This window comes from Alosa pseudoharengus, unplaced genomic scaffold (assembly GCF_046254945.1).
Source record: "Alosa pseudoharengus isolate Yale_2024_CS ecotype anadromous, Long Island Sound unplaced genomic scaffold, YU_APseudo_1.1 YU_APseudo_1.1_scf_17, whole genome shotgun sequence".
Lineage (NCBI taxonomy): Eukaryota > Metazoa > Chordata > Actinopteri > Clupeiformes > Clupeidae > Alosa > Alosa pseudoharengus.
In genome coordinates this window covers 6,830,310-6,844,370 of record NW_027468640.1, presented here as the reverse complement: position 1 = coordinate 6,844,370, position 14,061 = coordinate 6,830,310, and the positions used below count along the sequence as shown (strand labels likewise).

The following is a 14,061-nucleotide window of genomic DNA, read 5'->3' as shown; positions in this document are numbered from 1 at the left end:
CCAAAATTGTAACAGCTAAAATTGTATTGAGACATGATACAGAAAATACCACCCTGTTATCTGGGCCTGAGTTTGTTTAAAAGGGACTGAGGTAACGTTGAAAAAGATCCTGTGGTTAGACCAATCAAAGTTTGTCATTATTTTAGGAAATCATGGACTAACCTGGGCTAAAGAGGAGAGGGCCTATCCAAATATCCAACCTATCCAACTTGTTTTAGTGCTCAGTTCGAAACCCAACATCTATGACAGTGTTGAGCATTAGTGCCTACAGCATGGGCATCTTACACATTTGTGAAAGCACAATCATTTCTGAAAGATGTATACAGGTTTTGAGCAACATATACTGCCATCCAGGCAATGTCTTTTCCAGGGACGACCTTGAATATTTCAGGAAAACAATGGCAAAATGAATTCTGCATATATTTAAATATTATTTCTCCATAGAGTCCAGGTGCTAAGATGGCCTGTCTGCAGTCCAGATTTGTCAAATTAGGTGCATAATGGAATGAAAAACATGACTAAGAATACCCCATACTGTTGAGCAACTGAAATCCTATATCAGGGAGTAATGGGACAACATTTCATTCTCAAAACTGTAGCAAATGGTCTCCTTAGTTCCTAAACATTTACAGAACTGGGTTGAATGAGGTGAAGCAGCACAGTGGTAAATGTGCTCCCGTCCCAACTTTTTTTGAAACATGTTGCTGGCATCAAATTCAAAATTAACATCTACTTTCCATGTAATAGTCCAAATTTTCAATTTTCTGTTTTCATTTGCATTTTACACAACGTCCCAACTTTTTCTGTTTTGGGGTTGTATTATTACTGGGAGTATAACAGCTTGGTATGGAAACAGCACTCAGCAAGACTGTAAAGCCCTAAAGAGAGTAGTGAGATCAGCTGACTGTACCACCAAGAGTGCACTACCCAGTCTAGAGGAAATATAAATCAGGAGAGTAAAGTCCAGAGTAAAGAAAATCACCAGAGATCCCAGTCACCCCAACAACTGTCTCTCTCTCTTCTCTGCCCTATGCTCTGGAAAACATTATCACTGTCTGAGGGCCAACACAGAGAGAATGTGGAAACGTTGTTGTCCCCAAGCTATCCGGATACCAAAGATTCTAGAACAGAGCTCTGTTCTAGAATCTTTGCCGGATACTGAATGAGAACTGTAGCAGAAGCACAAGCATGTTGGAAAAAAACCTCATGCACTTTAGACATTTCTTCTTCTTCTCTTCTTTTTCTATTTATTTCCTTATTTATTTACACATTGCACAGCCATGGAGACAGTGGACAAAGCATTTCACCACATATACTCTGTATAATTGTATGTGACAAATCAAATTGAATTGAACTGAATTGAAAAGTAATGTGTGCACAGGGATGTGTTTGTGATATAAAAAGACCAGGGAGATAAATGTTTTTAGTCCTGACTTAATAGTAATTCTTTAACTGCAATGAAATTACTGTACGTGTGTGTGTGTGTGTGTGTGTGTGTGTGTGTGTGTGTGTGTGTGTGTGTGTGTGTTTGTGACAAAGAAAATGCAGAGAGATATGTTTTTTTAAAAAACTATTAACTGATAATGTGTGAATAACAAAATACATGTGTATTTCTGTGTGAGAAAAATAGTTAAAAAAATACTTTCAACTTCATTGACAGCAACTCAGTACTTGGTTTTGTATTACTCACTGTAGGTTCTCTAGTTTACAGTTGGGATCCTCCAGAAGAGAAAACAGATACTTCACTCCTGAGTCTCCTGCTTTATTCCCACTGAGCTGCAGCTCTCTCATGCGTGAGGGGTTTGACCTCAGTGCTGATGCAAGAGCTCTGAAGCCTTCCTCTCCAATACTGCAGTTCAACAGGCTATAGAGAGAAGTAGGAGTAATTTCTTTGGACAACCAAACATTTATGTCAAATTTATAATAATTTGTTAACAATGTTGTACAAATAATGTGTGGGCTGGGATGTGTCTGTGTGATGAAATAATATACAAAAACATGGAGAGAATTTTAAATGAGAATTTGTAGAATTTTTAGTCCTGACTTGACAGTAACCCTTTAACTGTGAATAAATTACTGTGTGTGTGTGTGTGTGTGTGTGTGTGTGTGTGTGTGTGTGTTTTCAACTCGTATCAGGGCCCACCCCTCCCACATTGGTTCAGAGTCCAAATTATGGCAGTGTGTCAATATGGATAAACAAAGTGCATGCAGAAGTTGCGGCAGTTCTGGTCAATTATGCAGAAAATGTGCTGTCCCCAACATTGTAGCCTATGTCAGCAATAGGTTGAACTTCAGTAAGGAGAGGGAAGCAAATACTAGCATTTCTCCTTAACATGGTTCCAGCTGAACCCTCTACATTAACATGACGTTTTTTTTTTTGTTTTGTTTTCTGTCAGCATAGCTTTTGCTAAGCCCACCATATCACTGGCCATCATATAACATAATATTATCATTATTTGACTAAGGGTTCCACTGGTAAAGATGGGTGAAAATACTTCAAGTGATCATGCAGTGATCTTTCAAGTGATCTTTATGCAAAAGGCAACAAAGAAACATAAAACACTTCAATGTGAAATGAGATCATGGAGCCCTACTGTACACTGGAAAACAATCATAGAATTCTAGATCTAATTCTCATGCAAGTGAGATAAATAACCTTAATCAAGTGAATATATGCTTATTTTTCTATTAGTTGCTTATAACAAGGCATTTTTAGACATGTTTGCAAATTGATTTAAGTTTTTTGACCTTATTATAAGTATCTTCTTGTTCTATTGGCAAATCTTGCCAGACAATTTAGCTTATTTTTAAGAAGTATTTCCACAAAACAAGACAATTTCACTTGCAAAATTTAGGCTACAGTGTAGTAGGCTACTTTAGGTTCTTCTAGCAGAGCCTCCTCTTGGACAAGTGCTTGTGTTTATAGAGATTGTGTACTCCAGCCACCTTGGACCACCAATGAGTCAGATAGAGCGAGTGAGTACAGTCTTGTTCCACTAACCTTAATGTTTGCAGTGTGCAGTGGGGATCCTGCAGTAAAGTAAATGCAACAACATGCACTAACCGTAATGTCTGCAGTGTGCAGAGGGGATCCTGCAGTAAAGCACACAGTTCCCCTCATATGGGGATGTAAAGTGAATACAACAACATGCACTAACCGTAATGTGTGCAGTGTGCAGAGGGGATCTTGCAGTAAAGCACACAGCATAGTCACTCCCAAGACTCCTGGTATGCGCCCACTCAGATCCAGCTCAGTCATGAGTAAGGGGTTTGAACCCACAGCTGAAGCCACAGCAGCACAGGCTTCCTCAGCAGCACTACTTTTCAGGAACCTGGACAAATAAGGACAAGAAATCTTTAATCTCATCTGACATAAACATCACTGATGTGGCCTTGAAAAAACTCAAAAACTTTAGAAAGTCATGCAATCGAACAATAACTAAATGATGACCTACTACATATTATATGCTTTTTTGAAAATGATGCATTGCTACCCATTGCACATGATTATTTTACCTGTTTGTCCTGATGCTGCAGCTTAAAATCTCACAGGTTCAGTTTTCTCTGCAGGACTTTAAGTTATCTGGTCCCTTCAAATATTATGTTTTTGTCTGGTCTTTAGAGACTAACTGTATCGTTTCCACCACAACAGAAAGTCAACTGCAAACAGTCTAAAAGTTAATCAGCTTGATATACAGTAGGATTTCCATGTGAAGCCTAGTCTTTTTTTGGGGGGCGGGGGGGGCTTTTATGCCTTTAATACGACAGAATAGTGGAGAGTGACAGGAAGTGAGTGAAAGAGAGAGTCGGGGTGGGATCCGGAAAGGACCACAGGGCGGGAATCAAACCCGGGTCGCCGGCGTACGGTGCAGGTGCCCCAGCCAGTTGTGCCACGGCTGGGGCCTGCCTTTGATAGTCTTTGACATATAATTGGACTGTCCCCTTTTCCTCCAGAAATATACTTACTGGACATTTGATAGTGTACACCGTGGATCCTCCTTTCGGTCTAAAAGCAGTTTGACTCCTGATTCCCCTGGATCATTTCCTCTGAGATCAAGCTCTCTGAGGTGATTGGGATTTAACTTCAGGGCTGAAGCCAGACTAGCATAGCCTTTCTCTGTGATATTGCAGTCAGAGAGCCTAGAAGGAAAGGATTATTTAGTCAATGCACCAAAAATACACAATGTTTACACACAATAATTAATATTGTTTATAATATTTCCAAGTATATCTAAAGGTTCTGTAGGCAGCAAGGTTTAAGTAGTGTGTGTGTGTGTGTGTGTGTGTGTGTGTGTGTGTGTGTGTGTGTGTGTGTGTGTGTGAATGCAACAACAACACCCACTAACCTTAATGTCTGCAGTGTGCAGTGGGGATCCTGCAGTAAAGTACACAGCTGAGTCACTCCCAAGACTCCTGGTATGCGCCCACTCAGATCCAGCTCAGTCATGAGTAAGGGATTTGAACCCACAGCTGAAGCCACAGCAGCACAGGCTTCCTCAGCAGCACTACTTTTCAGGAACCTGGACAAATAAGGAGGACAACAAACCTTGTATCTCACCTGACATAAAAATCACTGATTTGTGCATAAAAAAACCTCAAAAACTTTGGCAAGTCAGGCAATCGAGCAATAACTAAATGATGACCTGCAACATAAGGTTTTTTTCAGGGGGAAGGATGCATTGCTTACCATTTGTGTGTTTATGATTATTGTACCTGCTTGGTCTTTACATTTTACAGGTTCAGTTTTCTCTGCAGGACCTAAACATATCTGGTCCCTTCAAATCTTATGTTCATGTCTGGTCAAAAGAGACCAACTGGAACTCTACAGAAGGTGTTTCCACTACAGCATCAACTGGAAGCAGTCTAAAACATCATCATCTTGAAATATTATGTCCATGTGAAGCCTTTAACAATATTTGTCACACAACTGGACTGTCCAAAGATACTTACTGGACATTTGTCAGTGTACACTGTGGATCCTCCTTTAGGTCTAAAAGCAGTTTGACTCCTGATTCCCCTGGATCATTTCCTCTGAGATCAAGCTCTCTGAGGGATTTGAGATTTAACCTCAGGGCTGAAGCCAGACTACCATAGCCTTTCTCTGTGATACTACAGTCAGAGAGCCTAGAAGGAAAGGATTATTTAGTTAATGCACCAGAAAACCCCCAATATTTAATAATATTTATTTTATTTATATTTATATTTTTGGTAGCTTTTCCCTGCAATACTGAGTAAATAAGATTTCATGTTCAGAGGTTTGTTCAAATTACCAAACATAAGCGAACGATTGCAAACAATTTTCTATTTTCGGAGAATGCTTGCAGACACTCGCAAAGAGTTTGAGGAGGTAGTTTTCCGTGATGTTGGGAGTTGGACTGAGAGTTGCCATTGAGATGGAATGTTTACAAAAAATGTTCAAGAAATTTGAAAGCACCTCAGGTTTCACATCCATAGTTAAGTTAATTGATGATTTGAAAGCTTGAAGGGTATTTTACAATTTTACAACAACCTAATAATGTTGTATGTACATATAATGTGTGTGTGTGTGTGTGTGTGTGTGTGTGTGTGTGTGTGTGTGTGTGTGTGTGCATGTGTGTGTGTCAGAGAGAGAGAGAGATTCACAAAAAATTACCAGAGAGGATTAGAAAATGCGCTAACACTTTACTTGACGGGTGAGTTCATAACACATTCATAGCAGCTGTCATAAACTGCACATAAAGCATTCAAGACTGTTTCATGAGTCATGACTCAACATTCATACCAAACCTTTCATGAATGTGGAAGACAGAACGACAAAAATGTGTCAAAATAAAAGTCCAACAATTGCAAAGCAGTATTGCCGTTTTTGTTCCAAACCTCTTACCTGATCACGTCACATCTGAGTCAATGGGCCAAAAAGGGCCAAAAAGACAGAACATGGTCAAGCAAATAATTTTTGTTTCATAAAAATGTATTTGTTTTATGATACCTTTGCAGATGATTTCTCATCTTTTGCTACTGGGAATGTCCAACCGTTCCAGGTTACACAAATACGGGTCAGCTGAATGTAGGCTAGTTTACCTCGCAGTGTTAAATTCAGTGATTATGAATACTTCACAACTTGTATAGTAAAGTGACATTCAATGTAGGCTTCATAAGATATTCATGAAATATTTACAAAGGCTGGAGAGAAAAACGACAATGCTGCTTTGTGATTGTTGGACTTTTATTTTGACAAGTTGTCATCGTTCTGTCTTCCACATTCATAAAAGGTTTGGTATGAATGTTGAGTCATGTCTCATGAAACAGTCGTGAATGCTTTATGTGCAGTTTATGACAGCTGCTATGAATGTGTTATGAACTCACCCATCAAGTAAAGTGTTACCGAAAAGGCTAATGAGTTAATATGTGAAGTGTGTGTTTGCGTGTGTGAGGTGAGTTCAGGAATGACAGAGGACTTGGAGCAAAAGGGCAAAATCCCACTCCCCGTTCCTACCAGACTACCATTTGCAACATCACCCCCCCCCCCCCTCCCCCACACACACAGACAACACACACACATGCATCATACTGCCCAAATAAAGCCACAGAACAGATCATTAAGGAATACTTAAATGTCTTACCCGAGTGTCTCCAGTATACAGTTTGGGTCACCCAGTCCACTACACAAGTGTTGGACCCCAGTATCTCCAATACTGTTGGCACTGAGGTCCAGATGTTTCAGCTTTGAAGATGCTTTGGTGAGGACAGATGCCAGACCTGCACAGCTCCTCTCAGTGAGCCCACAACTGTTGAGCCTTAAGCACAAAACATTCCATTAGTTACTAGACTCTGGAAAGGATTTTGGTACGATAAGTAAATTAGTGTAGTTGTGTTTCTGAATCATAATATCAACTTGCCATGTTATTACTCCCTCCATTTCTGCCAATACACTCATATTCCTACTCACAGAGCCTTCTGGGATTCCTCCACTACCGGCTGCAGTCTTAGGAGACATTCATCAGACCTGATGTACTTCTTCAAATCAAACACATCCAGCTTTTCTTCTGATGTCAGAAGCACAAACACAAGAGCTGACAACTGTGTGGATGAGAGTTTGGCTTCAGAAAGTGTCCCTGCACTCAGGAAGCTCTGGACCTCCTCCACTAAGGAGTGATCATTGACTTCATTCAGACAGTGGAAGAGGTTGATAACTCTTTCTGATGATTGATACTCCCTGATATTTGTCTTAATGTAACTGGCTATTTCCTTTTTGTCTTGATCTGTAACTTTCTTTATTAGGCCACGGAGGAGTCTCTGGTTGGATTCCAGAGAGAGGCCAAGAAGGAAACGGAGGAAAAGATCAAAGCGCCCATCTTCATGTTCCAAGGCTTTGTCCACAGCACTCTTCTGTAAGGTGGTCATGGATTTTTGCATTGATTGCCATTTTAGAAGCTGAATGACAGTTTTGGCTTTCTTTGGGGACATGAGATCTATCCTTTCCGTTATTAATGTCAGAAGCACATACAAAGCTGCAAGATACTCCTGGATGCTCAAATGCACAAAACAGTACAACTTTTCCTGATGAAGGCCTGACTCTTCTTGAAAGATCTGGGTGCAAATGCCACAGTGTACTGCTGCCTCTCTGACATCAATTCCACTTTCTCTCAGGTCGTCTTCATAAAAAATCAGGTTGCCCTTCACCAGCTGTTCATAGGCTAACTTTCCTACAGCAAGAAGACTAGCCCGGTTCCACTGTGGATCTTTGTCATAAACTCCTTCAAACTTTAGACTCCTCTGCTTGGTTTGAAAAACAAGGAAATATGTGTACATCTCCGTCAAAGTCTTTGGAACTTGCTTACCTCCTTCAGTCTTGAGAAGAAATTCAAGAACAGTAGCAGCAATCCAGCAAAACACTGGTATGTGGCACATAATGTAGAGGCTTCTTGATGATTTAATGTGAGAGAAGACTTTGTTGGCAAGATTCTGATCACATATTTTCCTCCTGAAGTACTCTTCCTTCTGAGGGTCGTTGAATCCTTGTACTTCTGTGACCCGGTCAACATTCTGAGGTGGAATTTGATGGGCTGCTGCTGGTCGAGAAGTGATCCAGAGGAGGGCAGAGGGAAGCAGATTACCCTTGATGAGATTTGTCAGGAGAACATCCAATGAAGTGACCATTGTCACTTCAGTCAATATTTCGTTTTTCTGGAAGTCTAGTCGGAGTCGACATTCATCCAGACCGTCAAAGATGAATAACACTTTGTACTTCCCCTGGCTGGGAAAAGTTAACTGCTTTATTTCTGAGAAAAAGTGGTGGAGAAGGTCCATCAATGAGAGCTGTTTTTCTTTCATGCTGTTCAGCTCCCGAAAAGGCAGTGGAAATATGAAGTGGACATCCTGGTTTTCTTTTCTTTCAGCCCAGTCCAGGATGAACTTTTGAACTGAGACGGTTTTGCCAATTCCAGCTACTCCCTTTGTGATGACACTTCTGATTGGTTTGTCTTGGCCAGGTAAGGGCTTAAAGATTTCTCTGCATTTGATTGGTGTCTCCTGTCCAGCTGGTCTTTTGAATATGGACTCAATCTGCCTGACTTCATGCTCCTCATTTACTTTTCCACTTCCTCCCTCTGTGATGTAGACTTCTGTGTAGATCTTTTCCAGCAGAGCAGAGCTCCCTTGCTTGGGTATTCCTTCAAAAACACTCTGGTACTTTTTCTTGAGATTTCTCTTCAGCTCAGTTTGACAAAGTATATCCTGTTCATCTAATTCACAAAAAAATAAAACATAATATAATATAATCATGCTAATGGAAGTCACTGACAACAAATACATCTAGTCTATATATTTCAAAATATATAAATTGCAAGGCACTGACACCAGTGATATTTCTGTTTCTCTAATGTAGCGTATCGATGAAAACCAAAGCAAATACAAATGAAGGAACATGTCTTACTTTCTTGCAGTTTGTCAACGATAGTTTTCTGCTTCATGTTCCTGAGGAAGTGCAGTGCCATCTTAAGAGCCCCTTCTCTGGCATCAATGTCATCCTGCTCTTTACCCTCAAAGTTTTCTTGGTAATCTGGACTCAGAATCTTCTTGAATCTCCTCAGCTCATTCTTCACAAAGGTGATGATTTTCTCCTCAAGCAACTGGTATATAAATATCTGGTTATACTTTGCATTACAATACCCAGGTTTTGAATGAGACTATATTGTTATTGTTCTGTACTGTAACATGTAAAAAGTGTATATTAGTGCAGCATGATGTGGCTGCATCCAAACCTGGAATATGCGCTTGAGGTCCCTCTGGGTAAACTGGTCACTGAAAGCATCTAGGTTGCATTCTTCCATTTGACCACTGAGTTTTAAGGCACAACAAACCACAAATTGACTTCCATTAGTTGTGCATGCATGTCTTTGTGGGTAAAGGCGATCCCCACGGTTCTTATGCCATTAGAGTCTATGGCAGGCCCAACTCTATGGTAAAACATTTTGAAATTCGGAAAACCTGTGGATGTATCAAAACTGGTATGGGCTCAGTGACCCATTTAGAAGAAAACACATATATTTTGCATAATTTGTCCACACGGTTGCACTTGTAACTGTCCATGCAAAGAAATACTCTTGTGTCTATTAACTCTTGTGTCTATTAATACAGTGAGAGGTACCAAGGCAGGACCATAGAAATAAGTCATACCAAGGTTGAAAGGTGTACAATAATTTTACAGGCCACAGATTTTATCCCATTTTCACCAGCTGCACTATGGATGATCTTCCCACTAAGCCAAGCCAAACCATGGCTAAAATAATAAAATATAAAAAAATTCCCATATGGGAATGGGATTGTTCTGGGATGTTCTTCATAGTGCAAATGCAAACATCTAAATCATGGGTCAGGAACTGACTGACTGATCATGGCCCCTGGAGAAATTTGAGAGATTTTTATTACTATCTCTAGCCTGACGTAGTCATACTCAATTCTAGCCAGAAGTCTGATACTGCTCCATTGGGACGTAATTATGGGGCGTGGTTCAACCGATACAGGGGGGGAATGCCTCTGCACTCAATTGGATAGACCTAACCAATCAGAGCAACGAAATAGCTTACCGTGAGGTGTAGAAAGAAAACACACGAACCATCCTTCTTCTCCAGAAATGCCTTAACATTGTTTTCTGGTCTTTTGTAAAAGTTAGTGCCGTCAATAACTCCTAGCCTACAACACTCATTAGCGAAATCTAAGAGATACGTAGTAGGGTAGGCTATTAGGTAAAAACTCCGTTTTTAAAAATAATTCTGTTGAACACTGATATGCTACAAACATGTTAAAACAGCTGGGAAAGGCTGTCGCAAATCCCTCGAACAGGTGGTCAATCAGAGATTTCAAACGAACGAGGGAACATGTCGCAATGCAACAGCGCTGTTTTCCCTTGCTGAAAGTGAAACCACGAGTTTTCCCACATCTCAACTTTGGCCAAAGTTTTCGGAAATAATCGTTTTCAGTGATAAAACCTCATTGAATAATATGCATTTTCCATATGGGGTCTTAAAAGCCATGTATCCTTCTAGCCACAGCGTTTTTGTTTCAAACATAAGCCTAATCTAAGCGTGCTCAGATGACGTGATAGACCAGGCGCTGTTGCTCACCTGTCCATCATCGTAAAGCCCAATTTGATTGGTCCGCCCGATCTAGGGCGAGCATACTTGCTCCATAATGGAGCAATGCCAGACCGAACTTCCCGACCTCAAATGTTGTGGGCGGGACTAAGTTCTGAATGGCACCCAGGCTATACAATCTCCCTCCCTGTGCCCGTACTTAAAATGCAAAAACCATGTGCATAAAAAAAAAATCATCAGGACTACCGTTAATCCAGGCTCATGAATTGGGGGGTTTGCGTTAATGCACAGCTGGGACGCCTTTGCCGTGAAAGTTTAGCAAACCATGTTGCCTTGCCATCTAAATCAGCTAGACGTAGTAGGAACAAAGGCATACAAGGAGCTCCAGCAGAATGTTACCTTCTAGTGATGCGTGGCTCAAGGTTCTTTAACACCCGCACCCATCTGTAAGGCCAGCAATTTGCATATCTAAACCAGTGGAAAGGTCTCATATTCACAAAAGCCTTTGTAATCAACAGCAACCCCGTTTATACATACATTGAACTGGAAAGTCACTGTTTTCAGTTGCCATTTGGCCTTGGTTCTCGTCACCCTGCTGAGGGCCTGACTCAGTCTTAGGCTCCTGGACCACAGGAAAATACCTGAACTCTAACTCTAACTATATTTGTCAAAGGAGAAATGATAATCTGCTCATTTCTGATATCATTTCAAAGGTCTCCATAGAAAAATACATTATTGTCAGTGTAGAACAGTAACGTTAATGCATATGGTGTTTCTGTAACCTGGGATACTTCAAATGCACCCACACCCCCTGTTTTCAGATAAGAAAAAATCCCTGGTGATTCAGGGGTCTCCATGTAAATTTCTATGTAACTTGAGGAATGTCTTTAGCCTGGAGGACCAGACCCAATCCAAAAGATTCAGGGTCTGGCTATGACCAATGAAAATGGCACCAAGCATGCATTTGAAAAAATCACTGCACGCAATTGGATAACACTACGACCAATGTTTACTGACCGATTTCGGACGTCGACGCAATTGGATAACACTACGACCAATGTTTACTGACCGATTTCGGACGTCGACGCAATTGGATAACACTACGACCAATGTTTACTGACCGATTTCGGACGTCAACGCAATTGGATAACACTACGACGAATGTTTCCGGACACCGACGTCGCAGCGCTGTCATCATCTGTTTAGCTCTCCTCTGGCCCGCCTATATCAGATACACCAATGTGATTGGTGCAGCTCGGCCATAGGTAATGAGCATAATTACTTGTCGCCAGAGTCACTCGCTGAGCATATTCATATTTAGCTCTCGCGAGAACTCTGGATTTTTAGGGTAGAGTGGCTTTCAAAGACAAGGACGGATCCTTCAAAGATGCTTTTTCAAGTACGTTATGTCATCGAATCTAGCCAAGCACTGTTCCAATGTCAAGGGTGCTTTAAAATGTTTAAATCGTTCTGAGAATTTCTAAGAATTTTCGAGGATGCATGTGTGCATCCTGTGCGCACATTAATGGAAGATTTAAATGCCACTACTCTGCTATTACTTAGTAATTATTGTAGGTCAAGTTCTTAATTTTTTGGAGTCAAATTAATCATAGTTTCTCGTTATATTTACCACTGCATCACCGTTCTGTTCAATCCACACTGCCTGACCCTCATAATGCGCTGGTTAATGACCCGACCTGAAAAAAGAAAACAATCCAACGGGCCTACATATCCACTGTAGTCCATACTATTGTGGTGGAGACAATGTTTTCTTATTAACTAGACACTTAGGGCCTGATTTATACGGTGGCGCATTGCATTCACATCACAAAAAAAAAAATCAGGTTATCTCATAATTATAAGATAATATTATCTCATAATTACGAGATAGTATCTCATAATTATGACATATTATCTCATAATTACGAGATAATTATCTCGTAATTACGAGATCTCGTAATTATGAGATAAGGATAGGATCCGTGCTGAGGATGTAAACAGCCTTTCAATAAAAGCAAGCACATATTTCCTACTGATTTCCTGCTTTGAATGACTTTAAGATTAACATGTCTTTAAGTGGCATGAAACATAAGCCTGTCAAATCGCCAACAACCCCAAAGCAAAGAGAATAGAAGATTCTAAAGGCTGCTCTTTGCCCAAAGGCAATACAATGTTGCACGTTGACAGTCCTACCAGTAGGTGGAGGTACTACTACGCATAGGGCTACCTCCATCCACGTTGTCACACGCACGCCTATTGTTTATTTTGTGCAGCTAGGCTACTTGTTCAAGTGGCATTGATGAGTTAAACAGTCACATTTTTTCTACACGTATTATATTGAGAGAAAATAGTCAGTAAACAAAGAACTCATCTTATGTAACCCTTTCATAAATGGACTGAAGTTGGCTCCAAATATCTACTTTTATTGATTATGCTAACCGTTAGCATCTCTATGGGATTTCTCATATACATTAGCCATAAGCTAACACATTAGTTTATATTCTGTAACTTGAAATGCTAGTCTACATGATTGCTCTTAAACAAAACATCGAAGGAAATAACTGATATGTACTCTGTTGGTCTGCTTAGTTTTACAGTGAATCCTAAGTAAAGGTTTGAAAGGAACTTCAGCTTTAGACTTTCTCTTAAGCTGATAGGTCTATCTTCTCTAATGTTGCTAGCTAGACCATGTCATTGCCACACACAAGTGGGGGCAGAATTGGAAATGTGTCATAAATCATAATTATCTCGTAATTATGAGATAATTATCTTGTAATTATGAGATAATATGTCATAATTATGAGATACTATCTCGTAATTATGAGATAACCTGATTTTTTTTTTTGTGATGTGAATGCAATGCGCCACCGTAGATTTACGTACTATTTGTGAAGGCAAACATTTTTTTAAGCAAAACTCCCACTTTTCCCCTGACCCTCCTATAAATGCATATGTATGACGGACGGACTGACATTTGAAGAGTCTATAGGATAGGCTATAGCAAATCCACAACTACAATTTGATGGTTAATTTGCTGATAAGATATGCCAGACTAAAAGTACATTATCATTTATATTCCACTATTAATTATGATTGGGTTCAGACTCATAGAGATTTGTGAGATGTTGGCCTAGGTTAGGCTCCTTAATGCAGACCTTACTTAATGCGGAGGGTTGCAGCACACCCTCTGACGCACGTGTGTGAGAGGGAGAGGGGTAGAGAAGATGGAAGGTCTTGTAATCACATCTGAGCCTGTTTTATGTAAGTAAGAGAGGCTGTAACGCAGGGTTTGTACAGTAGCACATCATTTTCTGTAAGTTATTAATAACTAAGTGAGAACTGTGCTTTGTCACTTTTTAACCCACCCCAGATATTTGACCAGATATTTTCTGATCAAGCGCACCCTCACCTGCCGATCTGCGGGTTGACACGCGGTTCACAGGTGAACCCGTGCATCACTATTACCTACAGTCCACAGCAACTCTGT

The 14,061-nt window shown here is 40.4% G+C and overlaps 1 protein-coding gene across 8 annotated transcripts in view; it reads right to left on the bottom strand.

Annotated features, from left to right (window-relative positions):
- Positions 1 to 14,061, bottom strand: part of LOC143127181 (NLR family CARD domain-containing protein 3-like) — a 237,603-nt gene that overhangs the window by 32,903 nt on the left and 190,639 nt on the right. For 6 of the 8 annotated variants that reach the window (XM_076288505.1, XM_076288510.1, XM_076288509.1 and 3 more), the window contains 9 exons: positions 9,243 to 9,318; positions 8,915 to 9,110; positions 6,929 to 8,723; positions 6,603 to 6,776; positions 4,951 to 5,124; positions 4,347 to 4,520; positions 3,967 to 4,140; positions 3,159 to 3,332; positions 1,691 to 1,864 (listed from right to left, as the gene is read on the bottom strand). The exons of 1 other annotated variant lie outside the window; for it this stretch is intronic. In XM_076288505.1, the coding sequence (XP_076144620.1) occupies positions 1,691 to 1,864; positions 3,159 to 3,332; positions 3,967 to 4,140; positions 4,347 to 4,520; positions 4,951 to 5,124; positions 6,603 to 6,776; positions 6,929 to 8,723; positions 8,915 to 9,110; positions 9,243 to 9,318 (3,111 nt within the window). Of the gene's footprint in view, positions 1 to 1,690; positions 1,865 to 3,158; positions 3,333 to 3,966; positions 4,141 to 4,346; positions 4,521 to 4,950; positions 5,125 to 6,602; positions 6,777 to 6,878; positions 8,724 to 8,914; positions 9,111 to 9,242; positions 9,319 to 14,061 lie in introns of those variants that run through there. One more of the 8 variants, XM_076288512.1, reaches the window with a different exon arrangement.